This window comes from Haemorhous mexicanus, chromosome 11 (genome assembly GCF_027477595.1).
Source record: "Haemorhous mexicanus isolate bHaeMex1 chromosome 11, bHaeMex1.pri, whole genome shotgun sequence".
Classification (NCBI taxonomy): domain Eukaryota; kingdom Metazoa; phylum Chordata; class Aves; order Passeriformes; family Fringillidae; genus Haemorhous; species Haemorhous mexicanus.
This window is the reverse complement of record NC_082351.1, coordinates 17,072,923-17,087,154: the sequence shown is the minus strand read 5'-3', so window position 1 is coordinate 17,087,154 and position 14,232 is coordinate 17,072,923. Positions and strand designations below refer to the sequence as shown.

At 44.2% G+C, this 14,232-nt stretch overlaps 1 protein-coding gene across 4 annotated transcripts in view; it reads left to right on the top strand.

Annotated features, from left to right (window-relative positions):
* The window catches only part of CADPS (calcium dependent secretion activator), a 206,374-nt gene that overhangs the window by 113,727 nt on the left and 78,415 nt on the right, over positions 1–14,232 (top strand). For 2 of the 4 annotated variants that reach the window (XM_059856714.1, XM_059856712.1), the window contains exons 12-14: positions 6,926–7,062; positions 12,144–12,331; positions 13,392–13,547. In XM_059856714.1, coding sequence (XP_059712697.1) covers positions 6,926–7,062; positions 12,144–12,331; positions 13,392–13,547 — 481 coding nt within the window. The remainder of the gene's footprint in view (positions 1–6,925; positions 7,063–12,143; positions 12,332–13,391; positions 13,548–14,232) is intronic. The other 2 variants (XM_059856711.1, XM_059856710.1) reach the window with 1 other exon arrangement.

The following is a 14,232-nucleotide window of genomic DNA, read 5'->3' as shown; positions in this document are numbered from 1 at the left end:
TTTTTCTCTTAAATCTTTCTCATGTTTAGATTTTGTAGTACAAACTTTCCATGTTATTTTCCTGAATTGAGATTTGAAATGTAAGTTTCCATACTGAAATTGGGATGCATGTGATGTTTGCATAATTGCCTTCTCTCCCTGGCTTTCACATTGGCATCAAGTGATCCTCTTAGTAAAGCCAATCATTAACATTTCTATTTTTCATTCCAAGATGTAAATAGTAATTAACATCACAATAAAACTGTAAATAATACCTTCTTTTGTTTCATGGAAATTACATCTAGTTGACTGCTTCCTGCCTGAAAACAGATCATTTTGCACTCTGACAATATCCTTTCTCTCCGTGCCGATGATTAGCTTGGTGCAGCGCACCAGAGTGCAGGGCTAACCATGGACACCTCAAAGCATAGAAAGGTAGGGCAGGAGACCCCAAGAGACCCAGAGAAGGTGCAGGACTCCAGAGGAGGCCCCCAGAAACCCCTCCACACATGCCCTGTGAAAAGAGCCCTGAATCATCGAGGTTTGATTAGCTCCTCTCCCGTTAACTCGGCAGGGAATGATTTCAGCAGCAAGTGGCAGCTCTCTGGGTCATCCTGCATTTGGAGATGCTGGCCTGCTCTGACTTAAATGCATTTTTCATGGAGGGATGCTGCTGTTTCCCCAAATTATCATAAATTATTGTTTTAGCATGGGTCTCAGTCACCAATCAAAGCCATGCTAGTCAAAAAATAAGCCAGGGGAATTGCTATTTTACTTTTTCCCACTGGTATACCTACTTTGCAAAAGATAAAAGCCCAGATCTGTGCTGCTCCTTAGTTTGTTGAGTCCTAAACACACCCAGTACAAATCCTTTATTGGTGTTAAAATCTTCTGTAATATCTGGTGAGTGCCTGCTTTCCTTAGGAGGGAATAGCATCAGTGGGTCATGAGAGCTGGCAAATATGTATCTGGAGTATCTGAATGCAATTATGAGAAGGAACAGGCGGTGTCATCCCTCTTGGCCATCAACTAGACTCCTTTTTTCCTTCCTCCTCCTTTTATTTCTTTTTTCTTCTTTTTTCCTATGTGTGAGTATGTGCGTGTGTGTACAAATATCCCCCTGGGGTAGCAGGCAGAATTCCTTCTCAGCAGACACTTTCTTTTTTCTTTCTTTATTTTGTTTTCTAAATTTTGGATTTTCAAAGAGAATTCTTATCAGACTTTACTGCAAAAAAAAAAAAACAAACAACCCACTAAAGTTTAATTTCAATGAAATACAGATTTTTGCCACTTTGAAAGAAAGAAAGAAAGAGTGAATGAATGAACGAATGAATGAACCTGGGTTTGGCAACATTACATGTATTTGCACTACAATGCATCGCTATCTTATTAGATTATTAGTTTTGTGCTTTAATTGCTTTACTTTTTTAGATAGTTAAAGATATCATGAGAACGCTGCTGTGTCTTCTGTATTGTCAACTTGCAGATGCTTCATTGCAGGAATGCAGAATTAAAATGTTAAATCAGTCTCACATAACCTGCATGAATTTAAAACTAGCCTGTAAATCTCTTCTACATTCTTTAAGAAGCCTGGAACTCTAACTTATGAAATACAAATTCACAGGTTTCTGCAGCCATCCAATTCAAAATATTTTTAAGTAGTTATAAAGATGCTGTGAAACAATGTTTTATATTATAAATAGCTGCTCTAAAACTGTGTTTTTAACTTGCCACACAAGGAATTATGTAAGTGCATACTACAAATTCTTATTCATCTAACTGCCAATCCTTAGACAACTTAGATTGCAATTCAGTGCCTGGTGTGTCTGGTGATTTACAGGAGCATTCATAACAATTTATTAAAATTCTAACTGAAGCAGAAAAGAATTTGTTTGCAGCAGGGAAAAAGCCATAAGCCACAGGAATAAACAGCCCATTTTATTTAAACCTGTCTTCTAACATGCAATAATATGAAGGGGAGAAGAAAGAGCTCTTGGCTCTGCAGCTGAGAAGCAAATTGAGGCTCCTGAAGCAGCCACAGCTCTGCACAGGGAGCAGGTTTGGGGAGCAGGCTTGCAGAGCCCTGAGCACACACACATCACTTCTCAGAGGCAGCAATGCCACAGTGCACAGCGAGGAGGGGATGTGGCAAGTCACCAGCTAGCACTGCCAGCCGCTCACTCACAATCCACCTGGCATTTTAACCCAGGTACAGGGATTCAGTGTTTCCCCCTCCACCCCCATCAGTATTTGTGAGTGAAGTCTCTTGCTCCACACAGGCAACCAAAATGGGGTTTTCAGGCACTTCCTTGGTATTTCTTTAACAAGTCACAGCCCAAACATGTCTCGGAGCAGGAGGGGACCCCGCTGCCCCTCAGGGCAGGCAGTGGGTTGCAGTGGGCACTCCATGAGCCACCTGCCGTGGTGCATTGCTGGCCAGGCTGGAAAAGTTCTCCCACTTTGCTCAGCCAGGCCAGCAAAGACTTTTCTAGAAATATCTGTAAATGAATAGCTGCCATCAATCATTGTCATTCCTTTATTTCATGTCTCCTGATGAGGTTGACTAGTGTCATTGTTTGTTACTGTCCAAACCACATCTTCATTCTTGTAATGTCAAGCAGATATGACAAGCACACATTTTCCAGATGAGTAAGATACAAAGTCACCTTTTAATTTACAGTTGTTTGGGTTTTTGTTTGTTTGGTGGATTTTTATTTTCTTGCAACAGGGAAATGTGTTGTAAAATTTACAAGATTATCAGTTGCCTTTGGTACTAAAACAAAGTCACTCATTAATGAGAAGAAACAAATCTGGAGTAAGAAATTCTTACAATAAAATGGCTACCCAAAGCCTTTTATAACAAGAATTCTTTTATGGAGCTTGTCCCCCGCTATTAACTTCACTGCTCTCAAAGCAAAATCTGCCAAAATTATTGCTGGAGCAAAAGAAATGCAGAGAGCAGGGAAATACATTTAAGGAAAAAAAAAAAAAAAGAATGAGAGATTTGACTGATTTGTCTCTTCCTTTTTAAATAACAGATAGATAAATACAGCCCTCAGAGAACCGAACAGTGGGACAGTCCTTTGGTTTCATTGATTCTTGTTACTGTGAAATCTTTGTGTTCCTGACACTGGCAGATTTTTAAGTTTCCGATTTCAAACACATGTAGGGAGGGTGTGTATGACAGGGGTCCAGTTAATGGAGTCAGCACAAAATGCAAACTGGATAAAAATGGACAAAATAAACCCAGCAGTATAAAAAAAGGCAGTAATGCAGGGGACCAAATGCTATATAAAAGGCCAGAGTCTGCAGTTTTGCAGAAGAAAGGTTTTTGGAGCCTGTGCTGGCCATGTCCCTCCACTGGCAGCCTCCCTCCTGAGACCACCATCGAACACCTTTCAGCTGCAGTTGTGTGCAGCTTGTCTAAATATGTAAGATAACTTTTGTGGGCCTGCAGCAGCATTTCAGCTGGGGCCCCGAACAAAGAAACACCAGCGAGCTTGGCACGGCACCTTGGGAAGGGATTGCAAATTACTGGAGCATCATATAACTTTCTTTCTTTGGTTTCTCCTTCCTTTTTAGCTAGAATAACAGAGCAGGGTCAAAAAAGCAACTGTATTTGACTGAAACAATTAATTTAAAGTACTTAAAGACTGGCTGTACAGTTTGGGTGTGAATATTAGCAATTCTCATTTTGTACTCTAAAAGCACATTCAAACTATATAGGCCATTTTGAGTGGAGGTGGATTATACATAAAACTTATTTCATATGCAGATGTTGGCATTATTGTAAATTGCAGATATTTATCTGAAGCAGAGTAATAATATATTTAGATCTGTTCTTTTCTTTTTGTGTTGCCTATAAAGTTTAATGGTTTTGGTATAATTTGATTAATGAATTTCTTTTTTAAAAGTGAGCCCACTGGAAAAATCAAAATGCAAAAATAATTGCAAAGTGTGTGGGATGTTTATTTAGAATAATTAAGGGAAGGTGAGTTTAGTATAGGATTGACTTCTTTAACGTGCTCCTTATTATTTTTAAGAATTTTGGACCAATGAAGCATCTGGCCCAGAGCTGATATTCCATTTAAAAGAAATACACACTTGTATTACCATTCTCCACAGACATCTCCAGTTCCCATCTCAACAGCTGTATCCCCTGGGTGGGAGCTGTGCACCCACCCAGCCCCACATCTCTGCTGGTGCAAAATGGTTTGGCCATGCAAGAGCTGCGGCGCTGGGCTCTGCAGGGAGAGCTGCAGCTGCTCATCCTCCTTCCCATGGCAGAAATCCACATTTTAAATCACTGACTGAGCAGAAGTCATGTGCATAATGCTTTTCTGGTCACTTGAGCTCACACAGTGCCATGTCTGATGTCTCTCTCTTCATGTGGTTGTACTGATGAGGAGATATTTGGGGCAAATGGGCTTTCGAGCAGGCACCCAATGGAAGATGTGGCTTCAAAGTGTTTAATGAAAGCAAAATTGCCCCTGATTATGGCCAGTTGTGAAGGACATTTAATCGCTGTGTCTGTTCTCACGCTTGTCAGGGAACTGTCTGTGCCCCTGCCTTGGGCAGGGAGATTGTAAAAAGCCCAGCCAGACCCTCAGCTCTGTGGAAGCCAGCGGCGCTTCAGTCAGTTCCCACCAGCAGAAGGTCTGCTCTGTGCCCACCTTGCTTAGAGAAAGTAACATGGGAAAAAGCTTATTAGTCTGGAATAAAAAAATACTCATTTCAAACATGCTTTCTAGCACATATGCTCAAAAAGGTTCACCAGCTAAAGGGCTAGAGGACTCTTCCAATTTCCAGCTGATTTACTCGGCTCCCAGAGCCTCGTTGGCTGAGCAGGAGGATTGACAGTGTATCAGGGCTCCTAATTGAAAAGTAATAAAATCTCTGAGCAAAACTGGCAAATGAAGGCCTCCAGCCAATTTGTCAGCTTGCAGTCAACTCCGAGGAGCCGGGCAGAGCAGCAAGCCATTAAAAATAGTCTGATAATAGCTGCTAAAACATTTTCCGGGCACCAGGGATGGAATGAAAACAGCACAGCCGAACTCTTTGGGAGTGAATGCAATCAAATCCATCTTGGCCCAAAGGGACAGAGACAATAGGGCAGAAAGCTGTCAAAACAGACAGGAGCCAGTCTGTGCTGCAGGCCACAGGGCTGGGTGGGCTTCACATCCCATGCCCAGGGAGGCTGCAGAGGTGCCATGGAGGTGATGTGCTCCCCACGGAGGTTGTTCCCATCCCCTGAGCCAGCCCTTGTGCTGCCACCTCACTCAGCACCATCGGCAGCTGCTTCTGTCTGGTGCTGAATGCACGGCAGGGAGAGGGAGGGGGTTGGGTCTTGGGAGGGAGGCAGGGTTAGGGGTCAGCAGGACCCCAGCACAATTTTTGAGGGGAGCAGACCCTCAAAAATTAATCTTCTGTAGGAAAAACATCAGTGTTTATTCAGTGGGGTTCTAGTGAGGAAAATTGCCAGCTACAGCTGAATTAAGTATTGCTAGCAGCTAATTGAAATGTTACATGTTTCAATTTGTCTGATTTCTTTCCAGTGAGTGATGTTATTTATACAGTTTGTATATAGATAACGACAGACTATACAGAAAATGTAAAGATTGCTACCAATGATCATTAATATGTGAGAGCACTGACACAAATAAGGTATTTGGAAAGACATGCCATCCTTCACGGCTAAATATTGAATAGAAAAACATATATGAAGGAACATTCTCACTCTCATTTAAAACTTTTTTTTTAATCTTTTTAATTAAGGATTTTTGGGGTGTTTTTTTCTGGTAAAGAGGGATTTTGTTTTAAAACAAATACAGTTACCATATACTCCTGCTGCGGAAAACTGCATTTTTGTGTCCTTTCAGCCACATTGTTTCAAGGCCACCCAGTTCCCCTAGGAGGCTATAAACAGGGGAAGGATTTAAATCCTATTTTCTTTGTCGAGGATTTGGCAAGAACCCATATAGTAGGAAGCTGAGCACAGACAAAACCAAGTGAAAGGTGTCCTTTAATTCCCCAGCGGCTGCTAGAACAAAACCTGCTCCCAGCGGGGTCCTGGCTGGCCGCACCCAGGCTGGCTTGGAGGCTTCATTTCAACTGCTGAATTCGGTGTAGTTTAGTTAACCATGTTGAGATTAATTAATTAGCCCCTAGGAGTTAGTGCCCATAAACGTCACCCAAAGCAGAGAAGTGTGAATACGTTGAGGCTGTTAATTCACCCAAAAATGGCAGCTTGTAATCTAGGCAGAGGAAATTCAGTCTCTCCATCGGGATGACTGGCAGCTCCGACGCACTGTCGGGTTACTGCCTCTGTGACAACAAACTACATATCAATTTAACTTCTTAGCAATGCTTAAAAGAGCATCTTTTTATTTCAGTGAGGTAGCATTTAAAGTTGCTGTTAGGAAAAAAAATTGCCGTGGGGAAGACAAACATTGGCATTTGGAGAAAGAACAACGTAACTGGTGTGATACCTAGAAAACCTAGTAAATGTGGAGGAAAAAAGCTGTAACTTCGTTAGAATGGCAGAATCTATTACAATTAACCACAACTATCTAAATAGGAGCTAATTTACCTATGTGAGCCAAAATTATGTTAACTCATAGCCTATTGTAAGATGCAGAGTGAATTCGTACGTTTGTGTTCTGGTTTTAAGTACAGAATAAATGCACTATAATGAGCAGTTGACAAGATGTTAATTCTAAAATCTTTTGCCTAGATACAATAATATAGTCCATAACTGATGCAAGTTGACAATGGGAGGTGAAGTGTACTGTATAGCCTGCAAAGAGAAAACTTAATGGCAATGGAGGGAAGAGGAGATACTTGGCTTTCATGCTTCATACTGTATATTTTTTTCTGTTATATTTGTCAACTAAAATGTCTTATATCTCTCTAAATGGTGTCTTTCTCTATATGTATAAATGAACAGATGCAGATAGAGCTCAAAAGCATGGCATGGATGAATTTATCTCTTCCAATCCCTGTAACTTTGACCACGCTTCACTCTTTGAGATGGTTCAGCGCCTCACTTTGGACCACAGACTTAATGATTCCTATTCTTGTCTGGCAAGTATATTCTTTGGTCTCTAGTGATATAACATCAAGCAGCAAAGTCAAAGCTAGTGCGACTGGGGGCTAATCCCCCTGTTGCTGGAAGATTGACTTCTGTTTACACCAGGTTTGAATTTGGCCCAGAGGTATTTTCTTTTGAGAGGCTGCCTGCAGTGAACTGACTGCTGTTCTTCTCCAGTCGCACTGTCTTTATCATTTCTGTTTGCAATGTTTAAAATGTTTCTTCCTGCAAAGAGAAACTCCAGTGTGGGAATGTGAAGTAGAGAGCAGTGTTTTGCAGCCTCCTGCACTGCCTTCCAGAGTCTTCTGGATGAAAGAACAGGGAAAAGATGACTGTCTGGTACCACCTCCCTTGTCAGTGGAGTCCCACCAGGAATAACTGTGGCCCAGCTTTGTGTCTTTTTATGAGCAGGGGTCCCAAGCAGGTAACAGATGGGACTGTGTGGATAACTGCAGTGCTGCTGCAGTCTGTCCATGCTCACGTAGTTGCATGCCCATCCTGAGTATTCCCACGAGCAGCAGTTGCAGCTCTTTGCCCCCTGTAGGACAGTGGCACTGAGATGTTCCAGGACAGCTTGTAGCCTTTGGCTGGGGTGCAGTGCTTGGGGGCTCTTAAATAAAAATAACCAATGAGCAATTAATTTTTAGCTGTTTCAGTGAGGAGGATGAAGAGGTTCTTAGTTTTTGAGAAAACAACAAGATGAATCCTTTCTAGAGCATCCTTAAACAGAGGACATGTCCAGAACATGGCATGGGACAGATTCTGACTTGCCCTCCCACTGTTGCACAGGGCCGCACTGGGGTGTCATGGTGGGCTCCTTCAGCAGAAAGACCACGCTGTGCCAAGACCCTTTGCCAGCTGTGCAGTCCCTGGAGCTCCTGAGTGCCTTGCTGTTAAAAGCAGCAGCCTGGGAACACAGCTGAGCAGTTGGCAAGGAGGCTGTCAGTCTCAAATCCTGCCCTCCATGTCCCCTACCACCATGGTGCTCCTCTCACTGCCCTGCTCCTTGTACCACACACAAGGGCCAATCTCCTCTGAAGGACTGAGGTACAGGAAGTGCCACTAGCAGTTATGAATTGTCACCTTCCTAAGGAGAGGCAGGGCTAGGAGGAACAGTTGTGGACAATCCCTGAGGTAAGGATGGGGTGGGGGAAGGCTGCACTTTACCTGCAGATACCCAAGTGGTACAAGTAGGCTTGGTGGGAGCATTGTCAGACCTGCAGCAGGTTCCTCACTGGTTCCATCAAGGTCCTTGCTCTGGCAGGCAGTGACTTTGGCATGCAGCTTCTGCTCCCCATGCATGGCTGACCCTAGGAAGACCATCCTCATCCATGCATGTCTGAGAGGTTGGCTTGCTGCTGGTTTGTCTCTGTGCAGTCTTGGGCCTGGTGAGAAAGCTGTGGCCGTTGAACTAAACTCATGGAGAGGTGAGAGGCCATCACTGAAAATGTTTAACAATGTTTTTCTTCAAGAAACCCACCAGCCGCACTTCTGCTTGTTATGGAGATGTTTAGGCCCTTGCTAGAAGCTACCAGAGCGGTGGAGCTCCCCTCAACACCAAGACTCATCCTCTTCAGAGTGGAGCATCACCAATTAACCATCTTCTTTCAAATCACCCATTGCAGTGTTGTAAGGAACAGAATAATGGCCTGTGTTCACCTACGCTTGGTTTCACATGCTTCTTGACTTACTTTGCCATGTTTTTGTCCTGATTATGGTGTAAAAACAGAGTGCCCTCAAAAACTGCAAAGAGCTCCCACTCTTCTTGCTGTGTCTTTGGAATGTTGGTGATAGCACTGTGCTGAGTTGGCTGGAGGAGCTGTGAGCCCGTGGTAAGCCTGCTCTGTCCACTGTGTGCCACTGGGCAATTCTTACTCCCTACAGGACATTCCGTGCAAGGTCCCACAGAGTTTTGCCTCGTCACACCTCTTCTCGTTTTCAAACGTGGACATGGAGGTGCCAGGGAAGACTTACCCTGGCACAGAGGATAACTCAGCATTGCTTCCTTTCTGTGGAACCAGGTTAAACAACACTATTGTGAGCCCAGTCGCGGGCTGAGCCAGGCATCCCTAGGAAAACAAACAGCCTGGCTGACTCATCCCAGCCATGGCAGAAGTGATGTTTACTGGCAGAGAGCTCTGTGCTGGGGAGGGGGAAGAACACTTTCTGCAGAGCTTGCACAGGGGTCTTGCCCATCCTCCTCAAATTGATTATACAGTCACACTCAGAGGATTTCCTGGACTTCTGAGAAGAGTATTTAGCTGTTCCAGCTTAGTATGGACCCTACCACATGCGTGGGTCTTCATTCTTTTCACTTGGGCATGTGTGTTGTTTCTGAAACTGCCCTCCAACTCTTCCCAAGACTTCCCTACCCACTGCCAGCATCCAGCTCACACAGCCATCTTTCTGCTGGAGCTGTATTGCCCGTGATGTGTCAGCATTCATATAATTTGTGTTATACAGCACAGCACGTACCACGGGAAGATCTTCAGAGTACCCAGCCTAACTGAGATGATGTGAGGGAGTCAGGTTAAGAGATCCATGAAGTAGGCCACCAAGATTAAATTCTCTTCAATTTCCTATGATAAATAGGAAAATTCGGCTACTGAAATGTGTAATTTCCCTCACAAACTCTGGTTTTCTCAAAAGTTGCATTTGCCTTTAGACAACTGGCCTACATGTCATGAGCCCTGACCAAGCCTTGCTTTTCCCAGCTCCAGAGCTCCCCTGGCATTCCCTGCCTTTGCCTGGGACATGTCTCCTTATCAGAGCAGTTCAGCCTGTTGAACACAGTCGATGGAGTTCCCTGTGCTCTGAGCCCTTTCTCCATTGTCCCCTCCAGGTTTCCTCATGTCATAGGAGGCAATCTGTGAGGCCACGCTGAGCTGCACCTATCTGCACTGGGGACAGACACCCCATGTGCTGGCAGCTGCGTTTGCCAGGCTGGCTGGGTGTCAGCTTGTTGGGCCAGGCAAATCTTCACCCAGGAGCCAGGGTCTGCCTGAAGATGTTGGGGATCTGTTTGAATACTGCTTTTCATCAAACCTTGGGGTTTTTTCTAGGGCTGTGGGGAGCAGCATTTACTTGCTCCATTGGATCCCCATTCAGCAGCAAGTGTTTTATTTTCTACCTCTGCCATGCAAGGGAAGACCTCCTGGTCCTCCTGGGGCTCTGGGTCTGCTGCCTGTGCTCTCCTGAGGTCTGGGGCTCATCACTGAACCTCTGATCTCTACTCATGCTTCCCCTCATGGCACCATGGCAGCGATTATGGGTGTTTACCATCATCCCTTCTGTTCTCCTGAGAACATCGCAGACCCCAGCTCAGGGGAGCAATGTGGCATGCTCCAGATCGCTGGGTTCAGCCTCTGCTTCCTTTGCCTCAGACTCTGATACTTGACTCCAGTGAAATCAGTGCCAGCCTTCCCATCACTGTCAGAAGAGCCAAGATTTCACCCCATAGGGAGAAATGAGTTCTTTCTTTGTACTAGGTGAATATAACAATTTCAGCTGCACTTCTACCCCTATATCCAAAAGCAGAACAATCATGGCATTTCCATATTTTTACCATGCCTGTTCACCAAAGACTTACACAGAGAGAGACAAGAGATGGTCTAACGATGTAACAAAAAGAACTCCAGAATCAAGCATAATACCACCAACCAAAAAGAAGACAAAAATACCAATACAAAAGTGGTGAAGGCAAATATACCACTCCCAAAAAATAGCCTTCCAGAGGGCTGTCCCATCTGCATTGTTCTGTGTCTTCATTTTGAAATGTGCACTTCTAGTGATCCCAGAACTGTAGCTACTCCCTATATCTATCATTTTCCCCTCATTATTTTAATTCTTTTCTCAATCTGTTTTGGAGTTGGCCCAATAAGGATGAGCAAATCCTTCTCTATGTCTTTGAGCTCTTAATTGATATTTCTTCAACTCTTTTCAAAGCAGCTATTTTGGCATCTAGAAAAGATTTGGTGTCATCTGAGTGGTAGAAAATATATTTTAATCTTTCACAGCAGTGTTGTTTCTAAGATGTAGCATTTGGGGTAACAGATGGGGTGGCAAAGAAGTTGCCTATAGGGGCAGTGCTCTGCCTCAACTACTCTCCCGCCCGCTGCAGGAACTTTTCAATTAAACGATGAAAGATTTTGCAGCTTGATGCATTCCAGAGCTGCGTCTTAGCAATTGTTTAGCACCCAAATTTCCATGTAAATATTGACGATTTTGCAGCGTTTGAAAAGCAATCTACGAGATTATTCTTGTTCTCGTTAGCCCCTCTCCTGGAGGCAGAGGCATGCTCCACTTTGGCTGTCCCAGGACCTTCACCAGAGCCATCCCCTTGCAGGGAAGGGCATCCTCCTTGGGAGTCTGGACGTTGCACCACAAGCCTTGTGTCACCAGCCCCTCAGGGTGATAGAAAGAAATGTCTGAGCTTCCTGGATGTGTAAAGGAATCCTGCTCTTCAGCAGAGCTCCCCTTGTTTCTGTGCCGAGGAGCTGGGCGATGTCAGCGTGTGTCGCCAGCAGCACGCAATAAGGACAATGGGAAACGTCCCTTCCTGATACTGCAGAATTGCCTTTCTCCATCTGCAGGACGTTCCTACCTGCCAGATGCAAGAGAAGTCATTTTTCAGTGTAATCCTCTGTCATCTTCCCCCAGATCGATCTTCCTGCTCCCGGCCAAGTTTACAATCCCATCCCCAGAATGAGACTACCGTTTCACGCTGTTTAAATAACCAAGCCTTATCATCTCTTAAAGGTGTCTTTTTCTTGCTTTGTATTTTTTTGCTAGGCACTGACATGAACTGGCCTAACTTTTCAGCATTTTAAATGACATTTCCCTTTAATGGTAGCATAATATGTTTTTGTTAATGGTTGCACTTACTAAGTATATGCTATGTTTGAGTGATGATGTGCAGACTGTGTTGTTTGAGTGACCTCTCTCCTTTTTCCTTAATGTAGCCTTAGGTTTGTATTTCTTTTTATTAGAACAGTTGACCACTACACCTCCAAGTGTGATAGCCTTTGTATTTAATAACTTATATTTAAAATCAAGTCTCTTTATTTCTAAACAGGGCTGGTTTAGTCCTGGCCAGGTCTTTGTGCTAGATGAGTATTGTGCACGTAATGGAGTGAGAGGCTGTCACAGACATCTCTGCTACCTCAGAGATTTGCTAGAGCGCGCAGAAAACGGAGCTATGATTGACCCCACCTTACTTCACTACAGCTTTGCCTTTTGTGCATCACATGTTCATGGCAACAGGTAAGGAATTCTTCTTGGCTAGCAGTGCCCTGCCAACAAGAGATGACTTTGTCAAATACAGGTTTCCTTGGATAATGCACAACAGTCCCCAATTTGTTTTCACAGTGGATGTTTGGCAGCAGCACTTCTAGTGGCATAGTCGGTTTGTTTGTTTGTTTCATTGCTTGTTTAATGTAAGCAGTAAAAATGCACATAGAGGATCCAGAAATGAAGGTTTTTAACTTACTTGCCCAGGCACTTGCTAAGATGCAGTTCTGAACAAGATACAGTTGCAGTCCCTGTGACTGTCACGGGTTGAATAAATAGAAGTAAATGATACACTGTGCTGATTTAATTGCTGTGTAAGAGGATCTGACAAGTTGGAGCAGTGAAATTTTCAGCAGTATCAAACTTCAGTGCTCAGAAGGGCTTTAAGCCCTTGGGCACCCATGGCTCATTTAAAGACCACGTGACATCAGTTCAGAAATTGCTTAGACATAACTGAAAATTTTATCTTGCTCTGTTACAAAGCAATTTCAGTTTCAGAAGAAGACAGTTCCTTTCTCTCAAATGTGACAAACCTTTGATGGGAGGAACTGGAGCTGTGTTTTCCCCCCTCTCCGTATATTCTGTTGACAGCTGTAGCATCTATTGCAGCTTCTTTTTCTGCTTTTTTTCTGTTAATTTATATTGTATATTTTTAAATATCACTTTGTATCTTACATATGTTGCTGAAGAAAGGAATGTTATAAAATAATTAGGTGTTTTCATATACCTCTGGTAAATACCACCCTGAATTACAACACATTGCCCAGGTTTCACATTGCAAGGCTGTCGCTTGCTTTTGCAGTTACTTTCATACATCTTGTCATGGAAACCAAGTTTTGCTTCCTTAGTTTCTTTTTTAGTTCTGACTTTCCGTTGCTCATTCGTTCTTTCTTTGCCAATTGTTATATGATTTCAGTTGTTTCCTTTCAGCTTAATTTCCTTTTGTTTTATTTTGAGGTTTTTCATGCTTTCTTCTTATTTCTTTCACTTTTGCTGCCGGCCTTGCCCCCCACATTTCAATCATTCCCCCAAGCCAACTCATGGCAGAATTACTTGGTGGGTCACAGCCAAGTGCAGACGGTGAGGGGGGCAAAGCCTCTGCCGCTGAAACGGAGACAAAAAAGGATTCCAAAAAGGAGTCCAAAAAAAAGAAGGAGCCCAAAACCCAGCCGAATCCAGAGCCAAAAAGGTAAGCAAAAGTGTGCAGTGCACAGGAGTGTGTTGCAGAGGGCTCCTCAGTCACTGAGCACACTGGGCAGCTGCACCCCCACAGCTCAGGGAGACCTGACTCCAGCATTCAGGTCACACGCTCTCCTGGGAGCTGGATAGCTGGATAGCATTTGGGGACCCAAGTCCCACAGGGGATCAGAGACTTAGGTTTTTAGATGTGTGTTTAGAAGATGGCTCACATGGTGTTCAGGGGATGGGACTGGCCAGTGAAAGTGGCTGCCCCATTGCCCTTTGTCCTGGGCAGAACTCAGCAGACAGCTGGTTTGGGAACAGGACTTGGCTCAAAGCCCATCTGGCCCACAAGAGAGAGGAGGTAGGATGCTCATCACAGCTACCCCATGTACCTCTGCCCAGGGTCCAGCACAGCCAAGGCTGAAGCTTTCTCTTCATCAGGGTTGGTGGCAGGAGGTATCTGATGGTATGGGCCAAGGTGACAACCTCCCATTCCCTCTCCATGGGGCTGGAGAGTTTTGGGCTCAGGAAAATGTCATGCTTTCAAGCCAGTCCCCTGCTGTTCAGCTGTCCAGGGCTGTGTGTGGCTGCTGCACTGTCTGAGGACCTGTTGGGCACTGTCAGAGGGACAATTTGGCCACGGATGGGCTATTCCAGTCACTCATTTAAAATATTCCAAGAAAGGAATGAGG